General features: G+C 34.0%; 1 protein-coding gene across 21 annotated transcripts in view; it reads right to left on the bottom strand.

Moving 5' to 3' along the window:
• VPS13B (vacuolar protein sorting 13 homolog B) overlaps positions 1–25,451 on the bottom strand; it is an 806,276-nt gene that overhangs the window by 354,794 nt on the left and 426,031 nt on the right. For 14 of the 21 annotated variants that reach the window (XM_059874347.1, XM_059874354.1, XM_005215634.5 and 11 more), the window contains 5 exons: positions 15,227–15,398; positions 14,536–14,650; positions 11,939–12,080; positions 8,436–8,844; positions 3,179–3,290 (listed from right to left, as the gene is read on the bottom strand). In XM_059874347.1, the coding sequence (XP_059730330.1) occupies positions 3,179–3,290; positions 8,436–8,844; positions 11,939–12,080; positions 14,536–14,650; positions 15,227–15,398 (950 nt within the window). Of the gene's footprint in view, positions 1–3,178; positions 3,291–8,435; positions 8,845–11,938; positions 12,081–12,648; positions 12,716–14,535; positions 14,651–15,226; positions 15,399–16,105; positions 16,343–25,451 lie in introns of those variants that run through there. The other 7 variants (XM_002692791.7, XM_059874351.1, XM_059874352.1 and 4 more) reach the window with 4 other exon arrangements.

Raw genomic sequence — 25,451 nt, forward strand, 5'->3', positions numbered from 1 at the left:
TGGCTCCTTTATCAAAAACCACTGACGGTAAATGTGGTGGACGGTTTATTTCTGGACTCTCAATTCTGTTCATTGGTCTAGATATCCTACTTTCATACCAGTACTCCACTAGCTTGATTACTATTGTTTTGTCGTAAGTTTTGAAATTTAGCAGTGAAAGTCCTTCAACTTTGTTCTTTTTGAAGACTATTTTGGCTATTTGGAATCCCTTGAAATTCCATATGAATAATTTCCTTATAGATCTTAGAAACTTTGCCAATTTCTACAAAGAAGCTAGCTGGAATTTTGATGTGGATCATATTGAATCTGCAGATCAGTTTAAGAAGGATTGACATCTAACAATATTAAGTGTTCTGATCAATGTACTTGGGCTATAATTCTGTGTATTTAGATTTTCTTTAGTTTCTTTCAACAATGTTCTGTAGTTTTCAGAGTATAAGTTTTCTGATTCTTCTGGTAAATTTATTTGTAACAATTTAATTCTTTTTGACGATATTATGAATGGAATTGTTTTCTTACTTTCACTTTTGGATAGTTCTTTGCTTTTTGCTGTTGTGAACTGGTATTTACACAGTCGTTCCTTGGTGCCTGTGCAGGACTGACTTTAAGACCCGCTGGGAACACCAAAATCCAGAGGCATCCAAGTCCATTAGTCAGCCCTCCACATCCCTTCTGTATCTCAGATTCAACCAACCATGAGCTGTGTGGTAATGTATTTACTATTAGAAAAAAATCCACATATTTTGAACCTATTGCTCAAGGGTTAACTATACACTGACTTTTTTTTTTATATCTTGCAACTTTCTTGAACTAGTTTATTTGCCCAAAAGTTTTCCAGAGGCTGCCTTAGGATTTTCCATATATAAGATCATGTCATCAGCAAAAAGATATAGTTTTTTTCTTTCTTACCATCTGAATGCTTTTTATTTCATTTTCCTATTTAACTTCCCTGTCTTCAACCTCTAATACAATGCTACACAGAAGTGATGTCTTGCTCCTGATATTAAGGGGAGAGCACCCAGTTATTGATTATAAACTATAATAGCTGTGGGTTTTTTTTACAGAAGCCATTTATCACATTAAGGAAGTTACAAAAACAAGAAAGAAAGAAGAAACACAAAAGGCAGATTAAAAGAAAGAGGAAGTAAAAACATATGGGAAGGGAACAAGAGAATGAAATTGCCAAATCACATAATCAGGGGAGGGACTAAATGATAAAGTATGAATTTAAAAATAACTGAAGAGGATTCTAAGATAGATTCTGAAATGCTCCGCGACTGAAGCATATGCTTTTGGAAAAATACATAAATATTCTGTGTGCGCCTTGGCTTTTTGTCAATTAGAAAAAGAAAGTAAGAGCATTTATTCTAGAAACATAAAACAGCCATTATGTACTTTCTGTGTACATATTTTTACATATTTTCTGTGAGGCAGGATGTGAGGCACTGAAGATCTAAAGAGATAATGCACGTTTTCAGACTTAATGTACTTTTTGGCATTGTAATTCCATATCCTATCAAATAAGTCAGACTATTAAGACAGTGAAACAGGGAAGGAAGTGAGATATAGTGAAAGAAGGCAGAAAGTAAAGAAAGAAAATATGTGTAAAGGGAAGAAAGGTAAAGAATGAAGAAAAATACAGAAAGGGAATGAAAAGTTAGGTCTCGAAAAAAAATCAAGAAGTGAATAAGGAGAGAGACTGATGGGAAAAGAACATTCAAGAAGGACAAAAGGGAGGAAGCGATGAATCAGGAAGACGAGAGTCACATCTTCATAAATGACGGCTGGAGAGCCAGAAAGGAGAAAGGGTAAGAGGAGGAGAGGAAGTTAATACCTTTAGTGACTCACTTTATTGATGGTGACAGGGTCTTTTAATAAGAAACATATTTCTTTCACCAAAAGTAAAGTAGAAAACTCTTTGAGGACCACTTATTTCTGAAGTGGAAAAGAAAAGATAAATATACCTGATAGAATTTCCAAATGTTAGAAAATGAAATTGCTTTCACCCACAAAGGATTCTACTGTAATCCTTTCTTTAGATACTAAGGAAGTCAAAGCATGAGTGGTGATATTGGCTCTGTCATTACTTGACTAGGGACAGTGATTCTTTTGGCTCCTCAATTTCCTAATCTATAAATAAGGAAACCAGATTAGATGATTCCTAAAGCCTACTTAAAGCCTACTAGAAGCTACCAGAAAAAAAAGTAACACAACAAAGTAAGCAAGATATAGAATTCAAAGGCTAAAAAAACAAACAAACAAAAAAAAAAACAACAAATCAACTCTAATAACAGAAAAAATTGAGAAAACAAAATTCATAGGTCCACTTAAAGTAAAAATAGTTGTCATCCTCTAGGTGGTAAATGCATTATAAAAATCAGAATCTTTCCTAGCAGTAACATTTATTGGAGAACAGTAGAAATGTATTTCTTGTAAGAGTAAGAGAATATAACATCTGAAAAACAGACCAGCAGGAAAAATAAGACACTTGTTCATCTGTATTTCTGTGACTTTTCTCACTTGGTATTATTTGCAACTGTACTTTTGTGTCTGGCAGCTGTGCCAACTTCAGTACGAATGATATATTATTTTTATCATGTTGATTACATGTGTTCACCAGTTTAGTTCTCCATATATGCTTGGTGTGGTTTGCAAATACTCAGTGACAAAATCCAGAGCATGGCATTTTCACAGAAAGTGTTTACTGTGAAATTTCTCCTTAGAAGTTTGCTTTTCTTTACAGCTTTGATCCATATGACATGCACAGTCCTAAATTTCAAATAATGGCTTATAGCTAAATTAAGAAAATGCTTCAGTGTGATACAATATGACTACACTAAGATGTGGTAGTTCTAGAAAGGACCTCATTTTCTCATGTGATTAGAGATTTGGTCAAATTTGAAGTCTGCTAAAATTTTCCAAACTGCGCTTCTTCAGTTTTATGGTGACTTGGTACTTACATTCTGTTATTCATCAACACTTCACAGAAATACTTGATTTGTCTGAATGAATTTAAAAACCCACAACTGAAGAAAATCAGAAAAACCTGGTTTTAAATATCAAAAGATCCTGAATGAAAAGTATTTCTGCAGGCCACACTATACAAGTTTTATTGATCAGTGTATTTCTTTGCAGTATGAAACTGTTGGCAAAATTGGACGTAAGAAAATAAACTTACTGGTAAATATCTTTCCTGAGGACGGATCTGCCAAGGGGATTGTCAGCCTGGGGAGCCATAGCAACAGAGCCAATCTTCAGAACCATGGTATCTTCCTTTGCTGTCTGATTAACTGTAACGAAAAAAGTAGATTCATGAGGAAACAGTGGATCTGTGCACAACCTCATGTATAAGGAGAAATTTTGAAGAATGGGACAGACATACATTAAGATAAGACCATAAATGAGGACAAGAAAAAATATGCTTAAAATAGAAATATTCAATGCTCTGTCCATTGTTTCTTTTATATCCCACTAAGTACTTCTCTGCACAGACAATTAAAAATGGCAATAAAATAATTCACCCAACATAAAAACATGCAATATTAATTATATATAAGTAATACTGAAGTAGCGTATTTATCTAATTTCATGATGTGATACTACTACATTTTTCTCCCAAGTGATTTTCAACCTTTGGTTTTCAACACTGTACTGTTGCTTACAAATACATTAAAGGATATCAGAAAGTCAGTAACAAATTCTCCAAGTTGTTTGAATTTACATAATTGTACTAATACAACACACATATAAGAACACACAAGAGCACTTTAAGGTGTAACATGTGAGCTGAAGGCTGCAACAGTAAAGAAAGAAAAAAACAAGTAACTGATTAATATATAAGGGCTTTTCAACTTGCTATTCTAGGCACTTTTTAATGTTAATAATTTCTACTGTGGAACTGCTTGAGAAATAGTAATTTCACACTTGTGTAAAAGTCCTATTTCCTAATGGAACCTAAAACTAAGGTAAGTATTTTCAGAAAACAAGAAAAGGTAAAAGGGTATATTAATTGATTCGTTAAACTGAATTAAGAAAAATTTATCACATGTTCTCATGTTACAAAGCTAAACAATTCTATAAGCTATTGGCTAATTCAATGTCTTTTAAAAAAATTATTTGGAATAAAGAGCTTTTTTGGATGCCCTCATTAATTTACATTAAATTTATTCCTTCTTTCCCCACAGATGAGTCTACTGCAGTAGCTGTTCAAAATTGTTTAAAAATTGTTAACAATATACAATTTTCTGGGTTTTGAAGAAAACATATAGTAAAATTCATAATTTCTTTCAAAGAACTATCATCTGCCACAAATGGAACAGAAAAGGACTGGCTCTGCAAGACCTCAGGAATATCCTGAACAGAACATGCCTACAAAGGCATACAATCCATATTTCCCAAACTGTGGTGCCCAAAGAATGCAAAAGCTAAGAGATTATTTCCAGCTGCTTCGACAAAACACTTGGTATGGTCTGACTTAGATTAGTCTAAAAAGGAAAGTCAGAATTAGGAAAATCAGAAAAAATAAGAAGAAAGATATTCAGCGAGGAAAAGAAGGAACCAGAATAAGACGTACATAAGGGAGAGGCAAAATGGCAGGGGAAGTGGAAAGACAGCAAAGGGGGAAGAAAGAGATGAGCAATCATAATAAATATCAGCATGTGGATGCTGCAACACAGATGATATTTTTGAATGTCCACAGCAAAAAAGATCAAATTAAACACTACTTCTCATGAAGTTACACTATTTTCAAATGACTAGAGGTCTGGCTTGATTATAGGTGCTTATACTATGAAACCTGTTTACATTTCACAGATCCTGCATTTTATGTCAGGCTTATCAAATAGTTTCATGTGGGTAAAACCTCTGATTAAGCAGAAGGCATCAATTAAATCAATAAATAGTAAGCCTGGAGAACAGACCATACCACAAAAGTGCGATTAGTGTACTTGCTAACTGTTCTTCCAGGCTACAGATACTACCCACCATATGAAAGTCTAAAATGTAATAGAAACACTGCAGTAAATGAGGTACATATGGAAGAAAAATGACGTCCTTAGTGTTACACACAAAGCCAGATCCAAGAACAGAATTCTGTTTCTCTTAAAGCCAAAAGTATTCTCACTAGATTAAACTGACTACAAAGTTATATAATAATAATAAAAAGCATTTAATGCATATCATTCATGAACTAAATTAAAATAATCAATTTTATTATAGAAAGTATTCAGCTTATCAAAATGTATCCAGAGATATAAGAAAAACTAGTAAAAAATAGGTATTTATACAAGAAAGCGCCCTGAGTCATGTCTTTAGTTATTTGATAGCTGGGGGGGAAAAAAAAAAACAAAACAAGCTTCCCTTTTTTGGTTTATTTCACCTGCATTTAATAGTTGGACCAAATGAGGAAGTGTTCCCTCTAGAAGCATTTTCAACATGAAAATGAATGCCTTCCTTCTTTGCTGTAACTGTATTTTTAAAAATTGAGCCTCATGAGGAACTACTCACTCTAGAAGACTCATATCAGATCCAGAAACAGCCCTCTGTTATGAAATAAATAGTTTAAGCTGGAAGTCAAACACCTGTAGATTCAGAATCTTGATAATAATCGCACATAAAGCAAGCAATATTCAAGTCGAAAACCAGACTTTAATATAACTTCTTTAAATATTAGAATGTTAAATATATTTTTATTATTAATTGAATTTTACAGATGAACTATTCGAAACTTGTACATTTCATGTAAAATGAAACATACGTCTGAAAGACTTTATCTTTTCTTGAGGCAAGAGAGTATTTATTGAAAATGAAAAGGCTAAGAACAAATCTGAAATTATGAGCTTGATTAAGTAACCAAAAGCTTAAAAGAGCAGAATCTTCATGAAATTGTCAGACAATAAAAGACTGTTGTTCATAGCTAAGTTTTTTAAAAATTCAATATGAAATAAAAACATTTTAGAGACTTCAATTTTCCTTTAAGATTCTCAGTATAAACTCTATATAATAAAACATCTAAAATCTCAAAGGTATTTGAACTTGCCACTGCAATGTTAAACTTTTATAAAGCCACAACTATAATGACAACCTCACATTAAGCTATCAACAAAAGGTACTATTAGTTATTGACATATTTTCAGCTGAAGACACAATGAAGGCTCAATAATATGTAACCCAGTGATTATGTACATTAATGGGAAATACAGTCACATTCAGTTTGACAATCATCTCTGAAAGACACAAACTGCTTGGAGATAGTTTTATAGTTTCTGCTAAGAAGTATGAAATGGCAACATTTCAGTATGCTATCACACTCAATAAGACATAATTTCCATTCAGTTTAATTAATCTGATTAAAAATATTATGCTCATTTGAATTACAGCAGTAATGAAGAAAGATAAAGTGGCCCCAAAATTTAACATAATATGTCAAGACATTATATATATATGTGTGTGTGTGTGTGTGTGTGTGTGTGTGTGTGTATATATATATATATATAGTGGATAGGCACATGTTTTGGCAATTGATAGTATCTCAGATACAGATATGAGAACAGGTATAAGCAAAGATATACATGCTGATATAAATATAGGGGTACACATAGACACACATACACACACACACACACAGTCAAATAGCAAAAAAAAACACAAAACATGAAAAGACATGTGCAATACAATGCAGGTCAAACAACAGGCTTCACACAGAGTTCTTAATAAATGACGAAGAACAAATGAGCAACTCTTTAGGAAAAAAGTATACTTTTCATTAATGAGACTGACAAAAGACCAAAAAGCATGACAGATCTCTATTACAAGGACACCAAGGAAACAGTATAAACTGGTCAGGCAATTTATAGGAGAGCATTTTGACACCCCTTAATATTTTTAAGGTAGATACCCTTTGATCTAGCAATCCTTTTGCTAGAAATTTATTCTATATATACTCACCCAAGTCATGAAAAATACCAGCAAAAGGTGTTTATTACACAAAGTGTTCATATAAGCAAAGGATCAAAATTAACCAAAAGTCCACAGAGAAATGTGGCAGACAGTATTTTCCAAAGATGGCTGTAACAAGGTCCCTTCCCTAACTTCCACCTCATATGCTCTTATTCAAGGTTACATGCTTAGCAGGTACTTCAGGGTCACAATTTTGAAATTATACCTTAAGAATCCCACCACAAGCAGCACCAAAAAAGAACAAAGGAGCTTGAAAAATAAACTAGGAAAAGTCTAGAAACCTTCTGTAATTACAACCAATTGAAGATTTTCCTAGTTACAGCAAGAAAATGGGAAACTTAAACCAGTATCAACAAAACTGTGTGATACACAGTATTCATTATAAAATTTAACTAAATGTTCATAAAACAATAAGCCAACAAACAAAACAAATATATGCACAAAGGAGAGAAAGTTTTTCCTTTCCCTCCCTTTTCTCAAATAGCCAGGTGAGTATCCCTTTGGACATCTATACAAATCAATGAAGCACAGAACCTGTTTTGATGAACCACCACTGAGTATGACAGAAAAATGAGGCTAGGGTAAACCCATGAAACCCCTGACCTCTGTCTATCGTGAAGGTGCTCAGCCACAGGTACTACCACCTTTACTAACAGGGAGCTCCCTTCATGCTTCCTGTTGACTCAATACTATCATTCAGAAACTACTACAAATCCTGCCTCATCAAAAAAGCTTCAAAGCAGATTGGTGGTTAATCAACACCATAGAATTCTCAACAAAGAAATGCCATATAAGCCAGCAATTTAACCCCGAGGTACATACTCAAAAGAATCAAAAATGAGTTTGAACAGACAAGTATATAGCAGCATTACTCACAACATCAGTGGAAACAATCCAAGTGTCTGATAGAAGACTGGATTTAAAAAATGGGGTATATCCATACAATAGATACTATTCTACCATAAAAATAAATGAAATTATGATGCATGGTATACAACATGAATGAACCCTGAAAACATTATGCTAAGCGAAATAAGCCAGACACAAAAGGACAAATATTCTCTGATTCAACTCATATGAAATACCTACAACAGGCAATTTCAGAGAGACAGAAAGTAAGCAAGGGGGAGTTATTCTTCAGTCTGTAAGGTACAGAGTTACTGCTTGGGGTGATGAAAACATTTTGGAGATAGAAAGTGGGAATGGCTGCACAAGACTGCCAATATAATTTATTCCATTAGTGCAGTATGAGGAGTGTTGGCTAATTTTATAAAGCAATTTTTAGTTATCTTAGGTATATAGAACACAATATTGGAGGTCAACAAAACAAATGACAGAAAGTATAAGCTTTATTAGCAAAAGACCTAAAGAAAAACATTTCCTATTTCTTACTCTAGTAATCAGCAGAGTCAGAAACACACACAGTATTTAAAAGTTATTTAAAATAAGACTGGAAAAAAAAATTCTAAAAAGAATACCTTCAATACTTGGCTGCATTTCTTCTGTTTTTGGAACAAAAATTCTGATTACGCTTGTGTTGATATAAATCAAAGGTAAATTGCGTGAAGTCAGTGTATGGGTCCTCATGGGCTGACCAGGAGATTTTCTTTTCTCTTTTTGGGTCCTTGGTAGTTTTGCTTGAAATATACTTGCAATGGCATTAAGTAAAGGAAAACAAAGGACAATATCAAAGGCTTGTGCTGAAAGAAGTATTTCATGAAGAAAATGAGGGGAACCATCTGTTAAACCTTCAGATAACTTATGAAAACTTCTTCGCTCATTTCTTGATGTTAACTTGTGGCGAACATTTTTTGTTACAGCTTTTGTGTATGTCAAAGACAGAAATCCATGCTGCTGATGAGAGCCATCTAGAAGCTTTGCAGTTGTCTGTTCCAGAAAGAGGAAATCACAATACATATTTTATTCAAAAAGAAAAAAAAAAGAATTTGAAAGCAGAAAACAATCTAGGTTGGTACTATTATCTTTTGTTATTGTCAATATTTTTTCCCCATGATTAATCAGATGTTTAATATAAATAAAAAAATAAAAACACACTTAACGAGCACATTACTAATCAATTCTATAGACAGGGCAAAAGCCTCTAAGACTCAGAATGACTGAACTCAGGTTAGGAATCCTGGGTTGTAGTTCTAGGTCTTGAGAGAGGTAATTAACCTCTTTGTGCCTGTTTCTATAATTTCTACATTTTCTACAACACTCAGAATTTGGAAAAGTTCATATATAGATTTATCTTTTCATTCTTGATAATTTTTCATTAAAAGTAGCAATACGCTGTCATAATTTGGGTCAGACAGGGTTTATGAAAGAAAAATTGAAATAACCATGTTATGTATTTTCATTGGTGATCAACAACCTGAAAAGTTGATTGACTTCACTTGACCTAACATTTATAAAAACAAAGATTTTCCTCTGTAATCTCACTAATATATATGAAGAGCCCATAAGACAAGCATCACTGATATCACACTTTGATAACTGAATTAACCATTTAATGCATATAAAGAAAAAGTGGTATCATGAGACAAAAATAGCTTTCTTTTAGAACTTGTCTATTTTCCGGGACTATCATATTGTTTATAAAACCTACCTAACAACTCTCTTTCAACTCATATTCCCTGGACTTAATACCATAGTAACACACATAAATATCTGATAGAGACTGAAAACTGTATCATAACAACTTCAGTACTTGTGACAAAACTTGTCCAATAAACTTATATTCAAATTGAAAAGAGCATATTTTTCAGGGTAAAATAAAACATGTAATTTGAATTTCTCAACATATAAAAAGGATATTTTTGAGTAAAGTTTTCCTGAACCAATTAATGTACATAAAATTCTATTTTGCAAATTAAAGTATAATTACTCAAAATACAACCCCTCTTCCCAAGGCTTGATGAAGATTTTTAGTTATTGGAGTTCAAAGAGTGATGTTAAGAGAGGAAGTGAACCAGGAAAAACGAAAAAGAAGGAAATACATTCACATAAACAAGAAAAAAGTGAGAAGGAGCAAAGCAACAATATGTCAGAGCCTACGTTATTCCATCATCAGTAAACCTCTTCTTCTACTTCTATTTTCTGCTTCTCATTTTGTTGCCTATCACACAATGAGAATAAAATAGTATGAAACTCAGTGCTCTGTTAATTTTGTTTTAAATTTGGATTTTATACTGAAGAAAGACAAGATAAAATTTACCTTTGCAAAAGTATCTCAAAATCAACTTTTTGACCATTAAAAAGAGCTTGTAAAGTAAGCATTAAATAGATATGCAATATAATAACTTTTCATATAATTGTCCTGCCCTCAGAACATCTTTTACTTTGTCCAACTTTCTCACTTCATTTTATCTTATTTCCCTCTCTTTTGGCTTTCTACCCTCAAAACAAAAGGAAATACAGTAAAACAAGAAAAAGTGATTGCAATCTCATCACTATGATGCTGAACTGCGGGCAAACGTAGATGGACCTGGGTGCTGTGGGTGGCTGCAACGGGAGAGGCCACAGCAACACTGTCTCTAGGTGTCTCAACTGGGGATTAAGGTGTCGAGGGGTAGAACCAACCATAATCCAGATGAATCACCTCAAAGCTTAATTAATGGCAACATTTGAATCCTGGAAATAGTATAAAAGGCGTTTGAAAGTATAAATGTTTTGATTTGGTAAAGATAGTTTTAAACATGTTGACTGTAGGTATTAAAAGGTAAACACCCATGAGAGAAAGTGTGTTAAAGTGCTGCATTCCTACCTGCGCTAGTAGAATTAGTGAAAAAACATAAAGTATGCATGAATACTAGCTGGAATTGAAATAAGTATTACCTTTCATAAAGTAATAATAATATTTTCTACTACTTAAAATGAAAGTCAGGCCAATGATAATTATTAAAATGTTAAGAAAATTCAAAATTTAGAAAAATTGATAAAATTCTAAAACACATTAACAATAATTTTGGTTTGCTTTCATGAATACATGTTAAAATTGTTAAGAAAGCTTCTCACGGATGCTAATGAACATTTAAAGAGAAGAATATAAATCTAAACAGAATGTCCATTAATACAAAGGCCACATTTAGGGACAATTTTTATCCAGACTAGACTAGAAAAAATTAAAAAATCAAATCAGAAACTACTATTTGCTATGCAATTACTGCGTTAAACACTAAATCTAAGAACACAATTATTTAAAATATTTGGCTAATTTTTACACTTTATTTTTAAAGATATATGTCTTAATTCCTTTTAAGTTACAAAAAAAGGGGAAATAAATACTAGTTTTCAGATGCTGAGAAAATAATAACATTTGCACTTAATAGTTTCTTAAGAGGATTTCTATTACCATTGTGAAAATCTACTCAATATTTAAAATTTACATGTATTTTTATTGACTTAAAAATATCATTTAAAAGAACTAGCTTAATAATATATTCAGATATTTTATACCACCAGGGGAAAAAAAAGTTTTAAACTTCTAAAACCCACTGGTATACAGTCTAGTATTCCTCTTTCATCTAGTAATTGACAGATGTACAACCTTGTCCAGACTTAAGAGGCACCAAATAAATAAGGCACTTGGAGTTAGTTCTGAGAAGGAAACAGCATAATAATAGGGGAAAAAGCAGTGCAAGGAAGAATCATAAAAGGAATAACGAAAGCAGTATGGTCAACTCTTGATCAGTCAGTATATGTACAATTTAACAAACATACATAACATCCCACTTTGATTTTCCAATGATGATGATAAAATTAGTTTATATTCAATAAACCAGCATATTCAAGTAACCCAGAAACAAACTGGATTATAGTGCAAACAGTCTATAATTTAAGAATACATAATAGTTCATTTATAAAGCGAAAGATACAGAGGAAGATAAAAATCAAGAGTTGACTCTATGGATAGTTCCATTCCTTCTCTGGGTTCCTGTTAATGGGAGTTCTGTAGCGTAATTTAAAAATGATTTCTTACAGAAGGAAAGAAGCCAGAGCAATTACTGAAAGGGTCCTGGTTGCTGATGGGTCGAACCAACAAGGTGCGTCTGTTCAGCTTGTCAGTACAGGAAAGGAAGACACCTCCACATTGCCCCAGAGACCAACACTCTTCCCCAAGGCTTGAGGTGATGGACAGGAGCAAAGAAGGTGAAAAGACAAAAAGCAATAAAAGCCATAAGCAAAAAAAAAAAAATCTGGACAGTTTTAATTTTGCTCAAGTTTGCAAAGGTTTAGGTTTGAGCCACTGCTAGGTATGGCCTCTGTCTGCACCATCTTCTGCAAAAGCATTGTTAATGGAAGTAAATAAAAAATTGTTGCTTTTAGTGTAAATGACTACTTTTAATTTATAATAAAGGACAATCCAACATGAACTCACTTATGGAAAAACTTAGGAAAAACTTCTAGAAGATCAACATACTAACACATTAATGACAAAGTATATTAATAAAAGCAATCCTACCTTGATCTTATTAAAAATTTACTTAATTGCTATAACAGGAAAATGGTTACAAAACAAAAGCAACTTAAAGGAATAGTTTTACTTTGTAATGTAATTTTATAAGAATAGGTCAAAAAGAATTTGCTGAGCTCTAATTCTTGTAACCATTAGCCCCACTGCATGAAAGAACAAAGATAAACAGTTTATAATATATTTTTAAAAAGTCATAATTACTAAATGAGTCTCACCACAGGTTTTTCTTTGCACTGTAGAAATACTCCTTCAAAATGTCCTGACTGCCAACCTTCCCCTGGCCTGGAAAACATAAGTTCACCTTATCTGTTCTCTTCAATTTTTCTGAGTTAAGAAATTGAGCATATACAACTATTTCAAGTCGTTATGATGTAAACAGTACTACACTGAACTAAAACGTGAAACTGACAAAGCAATCAATAGAACAATTCACATTAGCACCACACCCTGGTAGTTCTGCAGAGAGCAACTGTCTTAATGGTAAATTATATATTTACCAAGGTTATTTTTCTATCTCATTCATGTGACTCTGGGCTCCCCTTGTGGCTTAGACTCCAGTACTCTTGCCTGGAGAATCCCATGGACAGAGGAGCCTGGCAGACTACAGATCATGGTGTCGCAAAGAGTCGGACATGACTGAGCAACTAAGCACAAGCACATGTGACTCTAAGGTCCATAAGGGTATGGTTTATGTCTATTTTTGTTGAACACTATATCCCTAGTGCTTAGCATAGTGCTTGGGATATAATATACACTTAATAAACAGTTTGATTAAAAGAATGAATAAACGATCTAAATATTTAAAACTTACATAAAATTAACAGCAAAATCATTGATAATCTACAACATAAATTGTAATATTCACATAATCAAGAAATTATTTCAGCAATAAAATAAAATTCACATATATTTTCTAGGATCATTTTGATATGGAGATATACCATTCAAAAGGAACTGAACCACTGCATTATCAAAAATCAATCACTGACTCACTGTTATTCCAACAGAAACAATTATCATAAACTTGGGAAAATAATACTATTATAACAGGTCTTAATATATACCCAGCAAAATATTTTTACCATCAAAATTTTGACACAATTTTTGGCTTTGACAGAGTTGAGAGTTATTTACATAAATGATATACATAATAAAGAATGAAAACTCAAATGTTTAAATGTAGAATTAGAAATCTCTTATAAAAGACTTTGGTTTTTAGAGTATATAATGCATTGATAAAGGTACAGAAATGTGTACTTTTGCAGACACTTAATTGTTGATGAATAAATATTAAAACGGGAAAAAAAAGGACTTTAAGGCTGTTTCTTTGCCAAAATACTATGAAAATGAAAATATGATGCTGTTTAGAAAACAGCTTTTAAAAACTATATGTGAGTTTTACAGTATATAAATCATATTTCAATTATTAAAAAAAACATTTCAGGGTAGTGTTATAAAGCAAAATAACCCCAAAGGCATCTGTATTTTTATTTGGGAAAAACTGATGATAAGTTGTTATATATGTATCTTTATGAAAATATCTAAAACTTTATTTTTTTACTACCATCATTCAATATTATAAACAAATCATACTTATTTATAATCTCCTTTTGGTAGAAATTTATTAGAAAGGAAAAATATGGTTATAGGAACATCTATTAATACCACAGGTACATTAATCTTCTGTGAGTTAGGAAGTCCTCAAAGTTGTAAGGAACATGAGAAGCTGCTCTACTTCTATAATGGTATAGGGAGTGGATGAGGAGTACACAGCAAAACCCAAAGCCATTAGCTGTGTCCCAGGCATCTTAGCAAATATACAACATGCACAACAAACTGTCAAGTGATTAGTAAAAGAAGCTTATTTCATTCAATATGACAAGGTAGATACTTAGGAACAGATTTGCCCGCTTATAAAATAAAACTTTATTATATTCCATATATGAATGATACTAAGTAAAATTAATATATCTGTTAAGAACCATCTTTGGGAATTACTACAATATTTTTTAAAATAACTAATCAAATTAAAATATAAAAATTCTTTCACAGACTTTGGTCAAAGAAAATAGTTTTTCCCATATTCATTATTCATTACTTACTTGCTTCTATAGTGATCAATATTGAAACTTTCTACTTTACATTTCACTTTAGTGTACACATCCTGGACATCTATTGAAGCACTGAGATCTTCTAGTTCACTGACCATACAAAGTTCTGCAATAGGAAGCAAATACTAAATTAGTATAGGGCTCACAATCAACATAAAAACTTTCAATTTTACATTTAATGTTGCCATATATATCCTTGACATATACAGAGGGACTGAGAGTTTCTGTTCACTAACCACATAAAAATTTACAATAACTACAAAATTAATATTAATATATGCATCAAAATTAATAAGATAGGATACTTATTTCAAAATAAGGGAAATACCAGTTAATGTATGAAGTATTACATCTAATATCAGTCAACAATCTCTGCAATATTTTCAGTGATATGACCACTGAAGAAAGTACAAATACGGTTAAAATAATATGTTTTATATTGGTGACTTTTACCACAATAAAAAAAAAAAATTACCTCATGGCTTTTGGAGTGAATTTTAATACAAACAAGACAGAACTGAGGTAATATAGGCACCACGTTAGTACTGCTAACAGAAATCACTTGAATTAGATCTAATGATGTTTGACTTAAATGACAATGATTAAATAAAACAAGGTCTCCAATTTCTTCTAAAAACAGTGTTTAATATTTTATCTGTAGAGTAGAAAAGTAACCCTATACCTATGCCTTTATTGTCAGGATCTGGAGCAAAGAGCTTTACAGTAATTTTGGGGAGCACCCACTGCATCCATAGACTAACACGACCACTGGATCCACCAATGTTACTTGTAGTCTGTTCCAAGGTAACAGAATCTGAGAATGGTGAATCATCAACAGCTTGGACAGAATCTCCCTGGGATAAGAAATAACAACAATAGTTTTTAACTTGAATAAATATAAGTAAATATTTACCATTTAAGTAAATATAAGTAAATATAAATAAACAATAATGTTTATATTTATATATTAAATAATACACATTCATATTTATAAAACATTTATATAAATATAAGTAAAAATTTACCACCTGCAATTATTCCTTATAATTTATATATGATAATGCAAATCACCTAAGTGCTTATATATAATGCCAATAATATAAACATAGACTAATCATATCATTTTCATAGTTTCAGTGTACATGCATGCCATTCCAGGTTCCTCTAAACAAGTTAGGATCATACTAATGAGTATTTTCTTATAGAATAGCTATAGCCAAGGGCCAAATCTGGCTCTGTTTTTGGAAATAAAGTTTAACTACCTCACAGTCACATCACTCATTTATCTATTGCCTATGACTACTGTTTAGCAGAGATATGTAGTTGCTTTAGAGATGCTACGATCCACAAAGCCTACAATATTTACTATCTTGCCATTAAAATGTCTGTCTAACCCTACTAAGGCACATTTATGTATGAATCTACAACAACCATAGAAAAATATACCATAGTTAGCATGATTTAAAAAACAGCAAAGCATGCATCATGCCTCATACAGTTTAATAGTAAGAGGACTTTTAAAAGTTAGCAGATTCAATGCCAGACTTTTTAAATGACTTACGTGGTTAGAAGTCTCTTAATTAGAGGTAGAGAACATAAGCTTACTCAATTCAACAAATACATAATGAATTCCAGTTATGTATAAGGTCCTAACTTTGGTACTAACAAACTTTCTGAAGAAGTCTGTTGGATGTTTTTTTTGTTTGTTTGTTTGTTTTTTTAATCTTTTCAACAGCTGAAAATAAATCCTGGTTTGAAGATAAACAGCTTCAGTCTCAAAGGTAGGAAGAGATGGTGCCTGAAACAGTGATTACTCATGGATTACCTAATTAAGGATTTATTTTTAAATCCCAACCTTGCTATCCATTGAAAATATTCAAAACAACTTGACAACCTAAACCCATTCTCTGTGAACTGATCAAATACACCATAGCATGCTTCCTTAAAGATGTATATATATTTAAATACTCGTTATATGCACTTAAGTATAGTTTGGCAGGCAACATGCTGTACTAGGATAAGGACTTCGGACACTAGTCATGTAATCTGACCTCTCAGAATTTGTAACCCACCACTTCAAAATGGTTATTAGAATGATATTTATTTCTCAATTATGATTAAATAAGAACATGATAGAAAAGTGATTACATATAATGCATAATTCACAAATAGCATGTACAATTATCACCATCAAGTGGACTACTTTAGAAACCGATACAATCCTATAGAATTTGGTATGCTATACCTTCTTGCCCTTCTCATTCTGTCATACTTATAACTTCAGCACATTTACTTTGCCATAAACATTGAATCTATAACACTTAGTTGATGCTTTGAGTGTCAAAAAAATATTCACTTCCAATGCTAAGGATTCATGACGAGTAGTGAACTATCAGCACAAAACATCCCTTAACGTTTAATAGAAGACAATACAAAAATAACTCTTTTTTATGGGTAGTTTTTTGGAGCAGAAGCCACTAATCTCTTAGCCAAAGCATAAGACAGCCCCTAAGCATATTGAAAAGCAGAGACATTACTATGCCAACAAAGGTTCGTCTAGTCAAGGCTATGGTTTTTCCAGTGGTTATGTATGGATGCGAGAGGGACTATGAAGAAAGCTGAGCGCAGAAGAATTGATGCTTTTGAACTATAGTGTTGGAGAAGACTCTTGAGAGTCCCTTGGACTGCAAGGAGATCCAACCAGTCCATTCTGAAGGAGATCAGCCCTGGGATTTCTTTGGAAGGAATGATGCTAAAGCTGAAACTCCAGTACTTTGGCCACCTCATACGGAGAGTTGACTCATTGGAAAAGACTCTGATGCTGGGAGGGATTGGGGGCAGGAGGAGAAGGGGACGACAGAGGATGAGATGGCTGGATGGCATCACCGACTCGATGGACATGAGTTTTGAGTGAACTCCAGGACATGGTGATGGACAGGGAGGCCTGGCGTGCTGCGATTCATGGGGTCGCAAAGAGTTGGACACGACTGAGCAACTGAACTGAACTGAACTGAACTGAAGAGAAGAGACAAGTAAAACTTCTTACAAAACCAAAGACCCTATGTTCGTTACCAAAGACGTGACCTCTACGCAGGTAACAGTTCAGTCGTGTCTGACTCTTTGCAACCCCATGAATCGCAGCACACCAGGCCTCCCTGTCCATCACCATCTCCCGGAATTCACTCAGACTCACGTCCATCGAGTCAGTGATGCCATCCAGCCATCTCATCCTCTGTCGCCCCCTTCTCCTCCTGCCCCCAGTCCCTCCCAGCAACAGAGTCTTTTCCAATGAGTCAACTCTTCACATGAGGTGGCCAAAGTACTGGAGTTTCAGCTTTAGCATCATTAGTGCATCCTATATGAAGTTTTTCCCTTGACCTCAGTTCTACAACTTTCAATCAGAAGAAAATTCAATTTCCTTGAATCTCCGAAAGGAGATCAAATAGAGAAGATTTTCACAAAACAACAGGCACATGTTCACTAGGCACCAAGCACAGCAAAGCAATAGTGTCCTGTGATTTAGTGTGACAGAAAATTATAGTCTTAACACCTGAAAACAGTATAATCATTATTTGTTCAATTACACCAAGAAAAGCAAACTGCTCATTGCTGGTGATGTTTGCATCTAAACTTTTTCCCCAAAATAAATATAGATGTTTTCATCTAAACGTTTTCCCCCCCAAAATAAAAAATAAATTTATTTTTATTTCCCCAAAATAAAAATAAATGGTCCTAAATCTACTAAAATTGAAATTCCTAGAATTTGAGAAGCTATATACAAATGAAGATTTTTCATTAGCTGTCTAAAGTAACACAACATCTAATGAAAAGCACAAACTAATACCAGAGAAAGACACATTTTACAAAGTCAAATTCAGTAAAAGACTACATAATGTAGTCAGTATGCCTTTCTCTATGAATTGGTTCTTTGAGCAGAAGAACTCAGAGATTAAATTCTCGCTCTAACACTCAGAAGAACATTATAACCTCAAGAATGGAAATTACAGGGGAAAAAAAAAATCTCAAATCAACAAGACCTTGATTTTTAACACTACTAAGTATACTGAGCAGGAACGCTAAGAAAACTGTGGCTTCAAATTCAATAAGCAAGCACTCCTAAGAGAGAGTTTTGCTCTCCTTCTTCATGTAGTTTCAGTTTTCATTTTGGATTTACAACATTTTGTGTGGTATTGTTAAATATGTCTGTGCACTCATTTTCTGTTCAATTTCTAAATGTACAGCAAAAATTGAGCCAGAATTGGAGATGCTGACTATTTTCCCACAGGTCTTTATGCCAAGGTTTAAAATATACAGTTCAATTCTTTCACCATTTTGTTGCAAATTGACTAAAATACTGAGTTTATTTTGCTAACTGAATGTATCTTTGTTCATCTGGAAGAGCAAACGCTTCAGTTCTTCATCCTTGGCCTGTTTCAGAGCTCAGGGATGATCAGACTTTTGGCTACACTGCGGCTCTCTTATCAAAATAACTCCAGCATTCTTGTTCAGTCACAAAGCTTCCCAAAGGGCTATACACTTCCACTGCTGTTTGTACTTAAGTCAACAGTACCAAGTGGCCTGCTGTGGTTTCCACTACCTATGCTCTCATCATTCCACTGTGAAGGGTGGGAAAAATTAACTGTTTTAAGCTCAGTACTTAAGCCTGTCACTCATATTTGTTCCTCGACCACCACTCAGATCAGGATTCAGGAGGCTAGGACTATATCCACTGAAAAGTATATTGCTCCTTATCAACATTTCAACATAAAAAGAATGGCTCAGTGTTTGAAGTATAAATCATCACAGGATCATACAATCAAATACTTCTCTTCTACTTAATATAAACAATTGTTAGGAGTGAGCTTTTTTAAGCCAGATTCATTTATAGTGAATTCTTTATAGTCAAAATAATTTAAAAATAATAGTAGTTTTGACCCTACTTAGAAATACCTTAGTGTTTTTAAACTTTATATATTTTTGGAATGCAAATAATTAATTAGAAATGTAAATATACAGAAATATAAATAAGCACAACAAATATAAGGTGACCTCAGATTAATGGATTATATTTATATAATAAAACTATTTGAATTAAAAAAAATAAGCCAACAATTGAAAACTTAAAGACATCTTCTAGGACTTCCCCAGTGATTCAGTGGTAAAGAATCCACCTGCAGTGCAGAAGATACGGGTTCAATCCTTGGGTCAGGAAGATCCCCTGGAGGAGGAAATGGCAACCCATTCCAGTATTCTTGCCTGGAAAATCCCATGGACAGAGGAGCCTTGCAGGCTACAGTCTATGGGGTCACAAAGAGTCACACAGGACAGCAAGAGCTAGCGACATCTTCTGGCATGATTATTTTGAAATGATAAAAGCATTTCAAACAACAAACTATTGTGCTGATTTACATGCGAAGGCTGAACAATAACCTGCTATACGTACCGCCTTATTCAATTAAGTAGATGACATTAAAAATGCTAGAAATTTTACATTTTAAATAACATTTTCATCCTAAATGTTGAAGATAAAATCATTTAAAGACAAACATTTAATGAAATAAGTTTATTTTGAGGAAGAAATTTAAAACTACGAGACATTCTTAAAATAGTACTTGAGTAAAAAAGTTCAAACTAAACTTCCTAATTTTTTTTTTAATTTAATTTTATTTTATTTTTAAACTTTACATAATTGTATTAGTTTTGCCAAATATCAAAATGAATCCGCCACAGGTATACATGTGCTCCCCATCCTGAACCCTCCTCCCTCCTCCCTCCCCATACCATCCCTCTGGGTCGTCCCAGTGCACTAGCCCCAAGCATCCAGTATCGTGCATAGAACCTGGACTGGCATCTCGTTTCTTACATGATATTTTACATGTTTCAATGTCATTCTCCCAAATCTTTCCACCCTCTCCCTCTCCCACAGAGTCCTGTGGAGAAAAGGGAACCCTCTTACACTGTTGGTGGGAATGCAAACTAGTACAGCCACTATGGAGAACAGTGTGGAGATTCCTTAAAAAACTGGAAATAGAACTGCCTTATGATACAGCAATCCCACTGCTGGGCATACACACTGAGGAAACCAGAAGGGAAAGAGACACGTGTACCCCAATGTTCATCGCAGCACTGTTTATAATAGCCAGGACATGGAAGCAACCTAGATGTCCATCAGCAGATGAATGGATAAGAAAGCAGTGGTACCTATACACAATGGAGTATTACTCAGCCATTAAAAAGAATACATTTGAATCAGTTCTAATGAGGTGGATGAAACTGGAGCCTATTATACAGAGTGAAGTAAGCCAGAAGGAAAAACATAAATACAGTATACTAACGCATATATATGGAATTTAGAAAGATGGTAACAATAACCCGGTGTATGAGACAGCAAAAGAGACACTGATGTATAGAACAGTCTCAAACTTCCTTTTTAAAAGCTTGTCAAAAATAGTAGTTGGAGGTAGATTACTGCTTAGGTTACCTGCATTTAAATAACTGAAAAACTAACAATAGATTTGCTACATTAGTTGATACCAAACAACTTCTCTCTCTGTTTTTTGGAGATATACTGACATATAATAATATAAGTTTCAGGTATAAAACATAATGATTCTATATTTATATATACATTGTGAAATGACTACAGTAAATCCTGTTGTCATCCATTTTCACAGTCATAAATTATTTTTCTTGTGATGAGAACTTGTAAGAACTATAACTTTGAAAATTCAATACGGTACTATTAAATACAGTTACCACAGTGCACATTACATCACTATAGCTTATTTATTTTATAACTGGAAATTTGTACCTTTAGACCACCATCAATCATTTTGTGCCCTAGCCCAAATTTTCACTTTGGATTTAACTGACAATAAATGCATTTTAAATAATTACTGGAGTCTATGAATCACTTCATGATGGATTGTTTTCTGGAAATATATATATTTATAACTGGAGTACAGTTGATTTATAATGTTATATTAGTTTCAGATATACAATATAGTGATTCAATATTTTATAGATTATACTCCATTTAAAGTTATTATAAAATATTGGCTATATACCATGGTATACAATATAGATCATGCTGGATTTTTTTTAAAGATCTAGGTTGCTGAAGTAATTTTAATTCCAGAATCAATTAAAAAATACAATTCAAATTTTTATATGACCCTAAGATTTCAACATTAGTGGTTAATCTGTCAATTTTTACCTTTGTTGAACTCTAAAATCAATATTCTAGCATTTATTCAGCATTCTATATTTTTCTAAAGCTTCAAAATTGTTTCTTTAAAATGCTGTGGATAAAGATGACATTTCAAAGACATTATAAATAAATAAGAGAAAGTTAAAATGAAAAAATGCTTAATGGTTTGCCTAAAATCAGAACTAGGAGAAGGCAATGGCACCCCACTCCAGTACTCTTGCCTGGAAAATCCCATGGACGGAGGAGCCTGGTAGGCTGCAGTTCATGGGGTCACTAAGAGTCAGACACAACTGAGAGACTTAACTTTCACTTTCATGCACTGGAGGAGGAAATGGCAACTCACTCCAGTGTTCTTGCTTGGAGAATCCAAGGGACGGCGGGTCCTGGTGGGCTGCCGTCTGTGGGGTCGCACAGAGTCAGACACGACTGAAGCGACTTAGCAGCAGCAGCAAAATCACAACTTACTTGGACAGATTTAATTTCATCAACACAATGTTTGTTGTTTAGTTGCTAAGTTGTGTTCCACTCTTTTGCGACCTGATGGACTAGCCTATCAGGTGCCTCGGTCCATGGGATTTCCAGGCAGAAATACTGCAGTGGGTTGCCTTTTCCTTCTCTAGAAGATCTTCCCAACTATACCTATTCATAATAGCTGTCCTTCCTATTATACTTTCATGGAAAAAACTGAAAAGCCAGATTCAAATTAACATTTTATATAATTAGGACAGCTTCCAATATAGTTTATGTATTTATAAGGGAACTATGCAAATATGTATTTGTGTAATGCATGTATATTTGCTTTGTGTGTGTGTGTGCGCTCAGTAGTGCCCGACTCTTGGCGGCTTGATGGACTGTAGGCCACCAGGCTTTTCTGCCCATGGGATTTTCCAGGCAGGAATACTGGAGTGGGTGGCCATTTCCTTCCACAGAAGATCTTTCTGATCCCGGGATCGAATCTGCATGCACTGTGTCTCCTGGAGATGTTAGCAGGTTGATTCTTTACCACAGTGCCGCTTGGTTGTCATTAAAAACAAATTATCAAACTACTAGCACTTTTAAAGGCACTTTTTATTGTTGGGGTGTTGGAGAAGTCCCTTGAGTGTCCCTTGGACTGTAAGGAGATCCAACCAGTCAATCCTATAGGAAATCAGTCATGAATATGCATTGGAAGGATTGATGCTGAAGCTGAAACGCCAATACTTTGGCCACCTGATGTAAAGAACTGACTCACTGGAAAAGACCCTGATGCTGGGAAAGACTGAAGGCAGGAGGAGAAGGGGACACCAGAGGATGAGATGGTTGGATGACATCACTGACTCGATGGACATGAGTTTGAGCAAGCTGCGGGAGTTGGTGATGGACAGGGAAGCCTGGCGTGTTGCAGTCCATGGGGTCGCAAAGAGTCCGACATGACTTAGTGACTGAACTGAACTGATTTTGCAAGCTAAACGGCATAATATTTCAAAAGATGATTATATAGTTTTTGAACATCTTCCTGAACACAAATTTTTGACAACCTAAACCAGCTGAAATACACTGAAGTATGTTTTTCAAGTATACAAGTAAAGTCTTACTTTGGGTCCCTGGTAATAATTACTGTCCCAGGGATAACTTGTTATATAGCAAATATTTGCTCCCCCTTCTGTGTAATAAGGAATTTTCTCTGGGAAGCAATAATGAAGTTATGGGTTAAATTTCCCAGTCCACCTATGTATTATGAGTATGTACATGTTCATCCTCCAATTTAAATATTCAATATTATAAAGTTCTTTAAGGATAAAAGACTTGAGTATTAAAAGCTTAATTTTTAAAAAATGCTGAACACTATTAAGTATCCGCATCTATATTAGCATGATTATTTTATAGAATAATGAAAAAAAAGGTTTTGAAGTATGATAGCCCTTTTATGGCCCTGGGCAACTTTCTTTTAAAAAACCAGTTTGAACAGTGGGCATTATTTTGTATATATAAAACTTCATGTACATGCCCATTATACCATGTATATTTATCTTATGTTAACTCTCTCTAGCAACTCTCTTTCTCTGTTCTGAACTGCAGTTGTATTTCTGGAGCCAACCTGTTGCTTTCCTCCCTTTCTCCCACCCTTCCGTCTCTTTTCCTTCCCTCGTTTCCCCCCTCTACCCTTCCTTTCATCCTTCCATACTCCTTTCCATCTTGCCATCTCTGTGTTTCTCTGACAAAAGGCAACTCAAGGAAGAAAGACTTTAGCAGCTGGTTCAGTATTTTTGGAACTTGAATTGTGAGAAACCATGTTTTTCTAAGAGTCCATTACATTAAGATGAGTAAGTATAAAGAACTGAGTGAAAGTACTAATCTGGGAAATGAACTTTGGCGATTATGAATATGAGTTTCAAAAACCAGACTGCTTCATTATTACTTGTTCCAGTGTGCCACATAAGAACCCTGTTGATAAAAAAAAAATTATCAATCCTAATTAATAAAGTACTAATTTCATCTGATGGTAAAGGTCAATGCATGCTTTGGGGCTTCCCTGCTGGCTCAGAGGTAGATTCCATCTAACAATACAGGAGACATGAGTTTGATCCCTGGGTCAAGAAGATATTATGGAAAAGGAAATGCAAGCCACTCCAGTATATTCTTCCCTGGAAAATTCCATGGATAGAGGAGGATGACAAGCTATAGTCCATGAGTCATAAAAAGAGATGGACATGACTTAGCAACTAAATAACAGCAAATTAAGTTAAGTACCCAATTTAAGAAACTAGAAAAAACAACAGAACAAATCCCTCCAAAAAGCAGTATCTGTCTTAGCCTAAGTAGTAGAAAAAAGTTACCTTTGAGACTTTTTAAACACAACTCTGGGTTACACATAGGTTTGAGGGCTTGACTTCACACTACAAAAAAGTTTCAAAAAACATCCAACTAAGAAGTTAATAATTAAAGGGTCTCAGGTTAGTGATGGCCTTTTGAGTCCCTCAGAGAAGAAAATTCATGAAATCCCTATTGGGGAACAGGCCCTCAAATACTATGAAAGAGTCTCATGAAGTCCCACTAGTGGAAGAACTCTGAATAGAAGAGCACGAAAAACATAGAGAAACAGTCTACTAAGAGCAAGAATTACAAATGTAACAGTATGATTAAACTCTCAAGATTCAGATAAAAGATTTGATAAATAATATAAAAGAATTTTTCAAGACATGGAACAACAGACTGGTTTCAAATCAGGGAACGAATGCATCAAGGCTGTATATTGTCACCCTGCTTATTTAACTTATATGCAGAGTACATCATGCAAAATGCTGGACTGGATGAAGCACAAGCTGGAATCAAGATTGCCGGGAAAAATATCAATAACCTCAGATATGCAGATGATACCACCCTTATAGCAGAAAGTGAAGAGGAACTAAAGAGCCTGTAGACGAAAGTGAGAGGAGAGTGAAAAACCTGGCTTAAAACTCACCATTCAGAAAACTAAGATCATGGCATCTGGTCCCATCATTTCATGGCAAATAGACGGGGAAACAGTGGAAACAGTGAGAGACTATTTTTCTGGACTCCCAAATCACTGCAGATGGTGACTGCAGCCATGAAATTAAAAGACGCTTGCTCCTGCGAAGAAAAGCTATGACCAACCAAGATAGCATATTAAAAATCAGAGACATTACTTTGCCAACAAAGGTCTGTCTAGTCAAAGCTCTCGTTTTTCCAGTAGTCT

Source organism: Bos taurus, chromosome 14, assembly GCF_002263795.3.
Source record: "Bos taurus isolate L1 Dominette 01449 registration number 42190680 breed Hereford chromosome 14, ARS-UCD2.0, whole genome shotgun sequence".
NCBI classification, from domain to species: Eukaryota; Metazoa; Chordata; class Mammalia; order Artiodactyla; family Bovidae; genus Bos; species Bos taurus.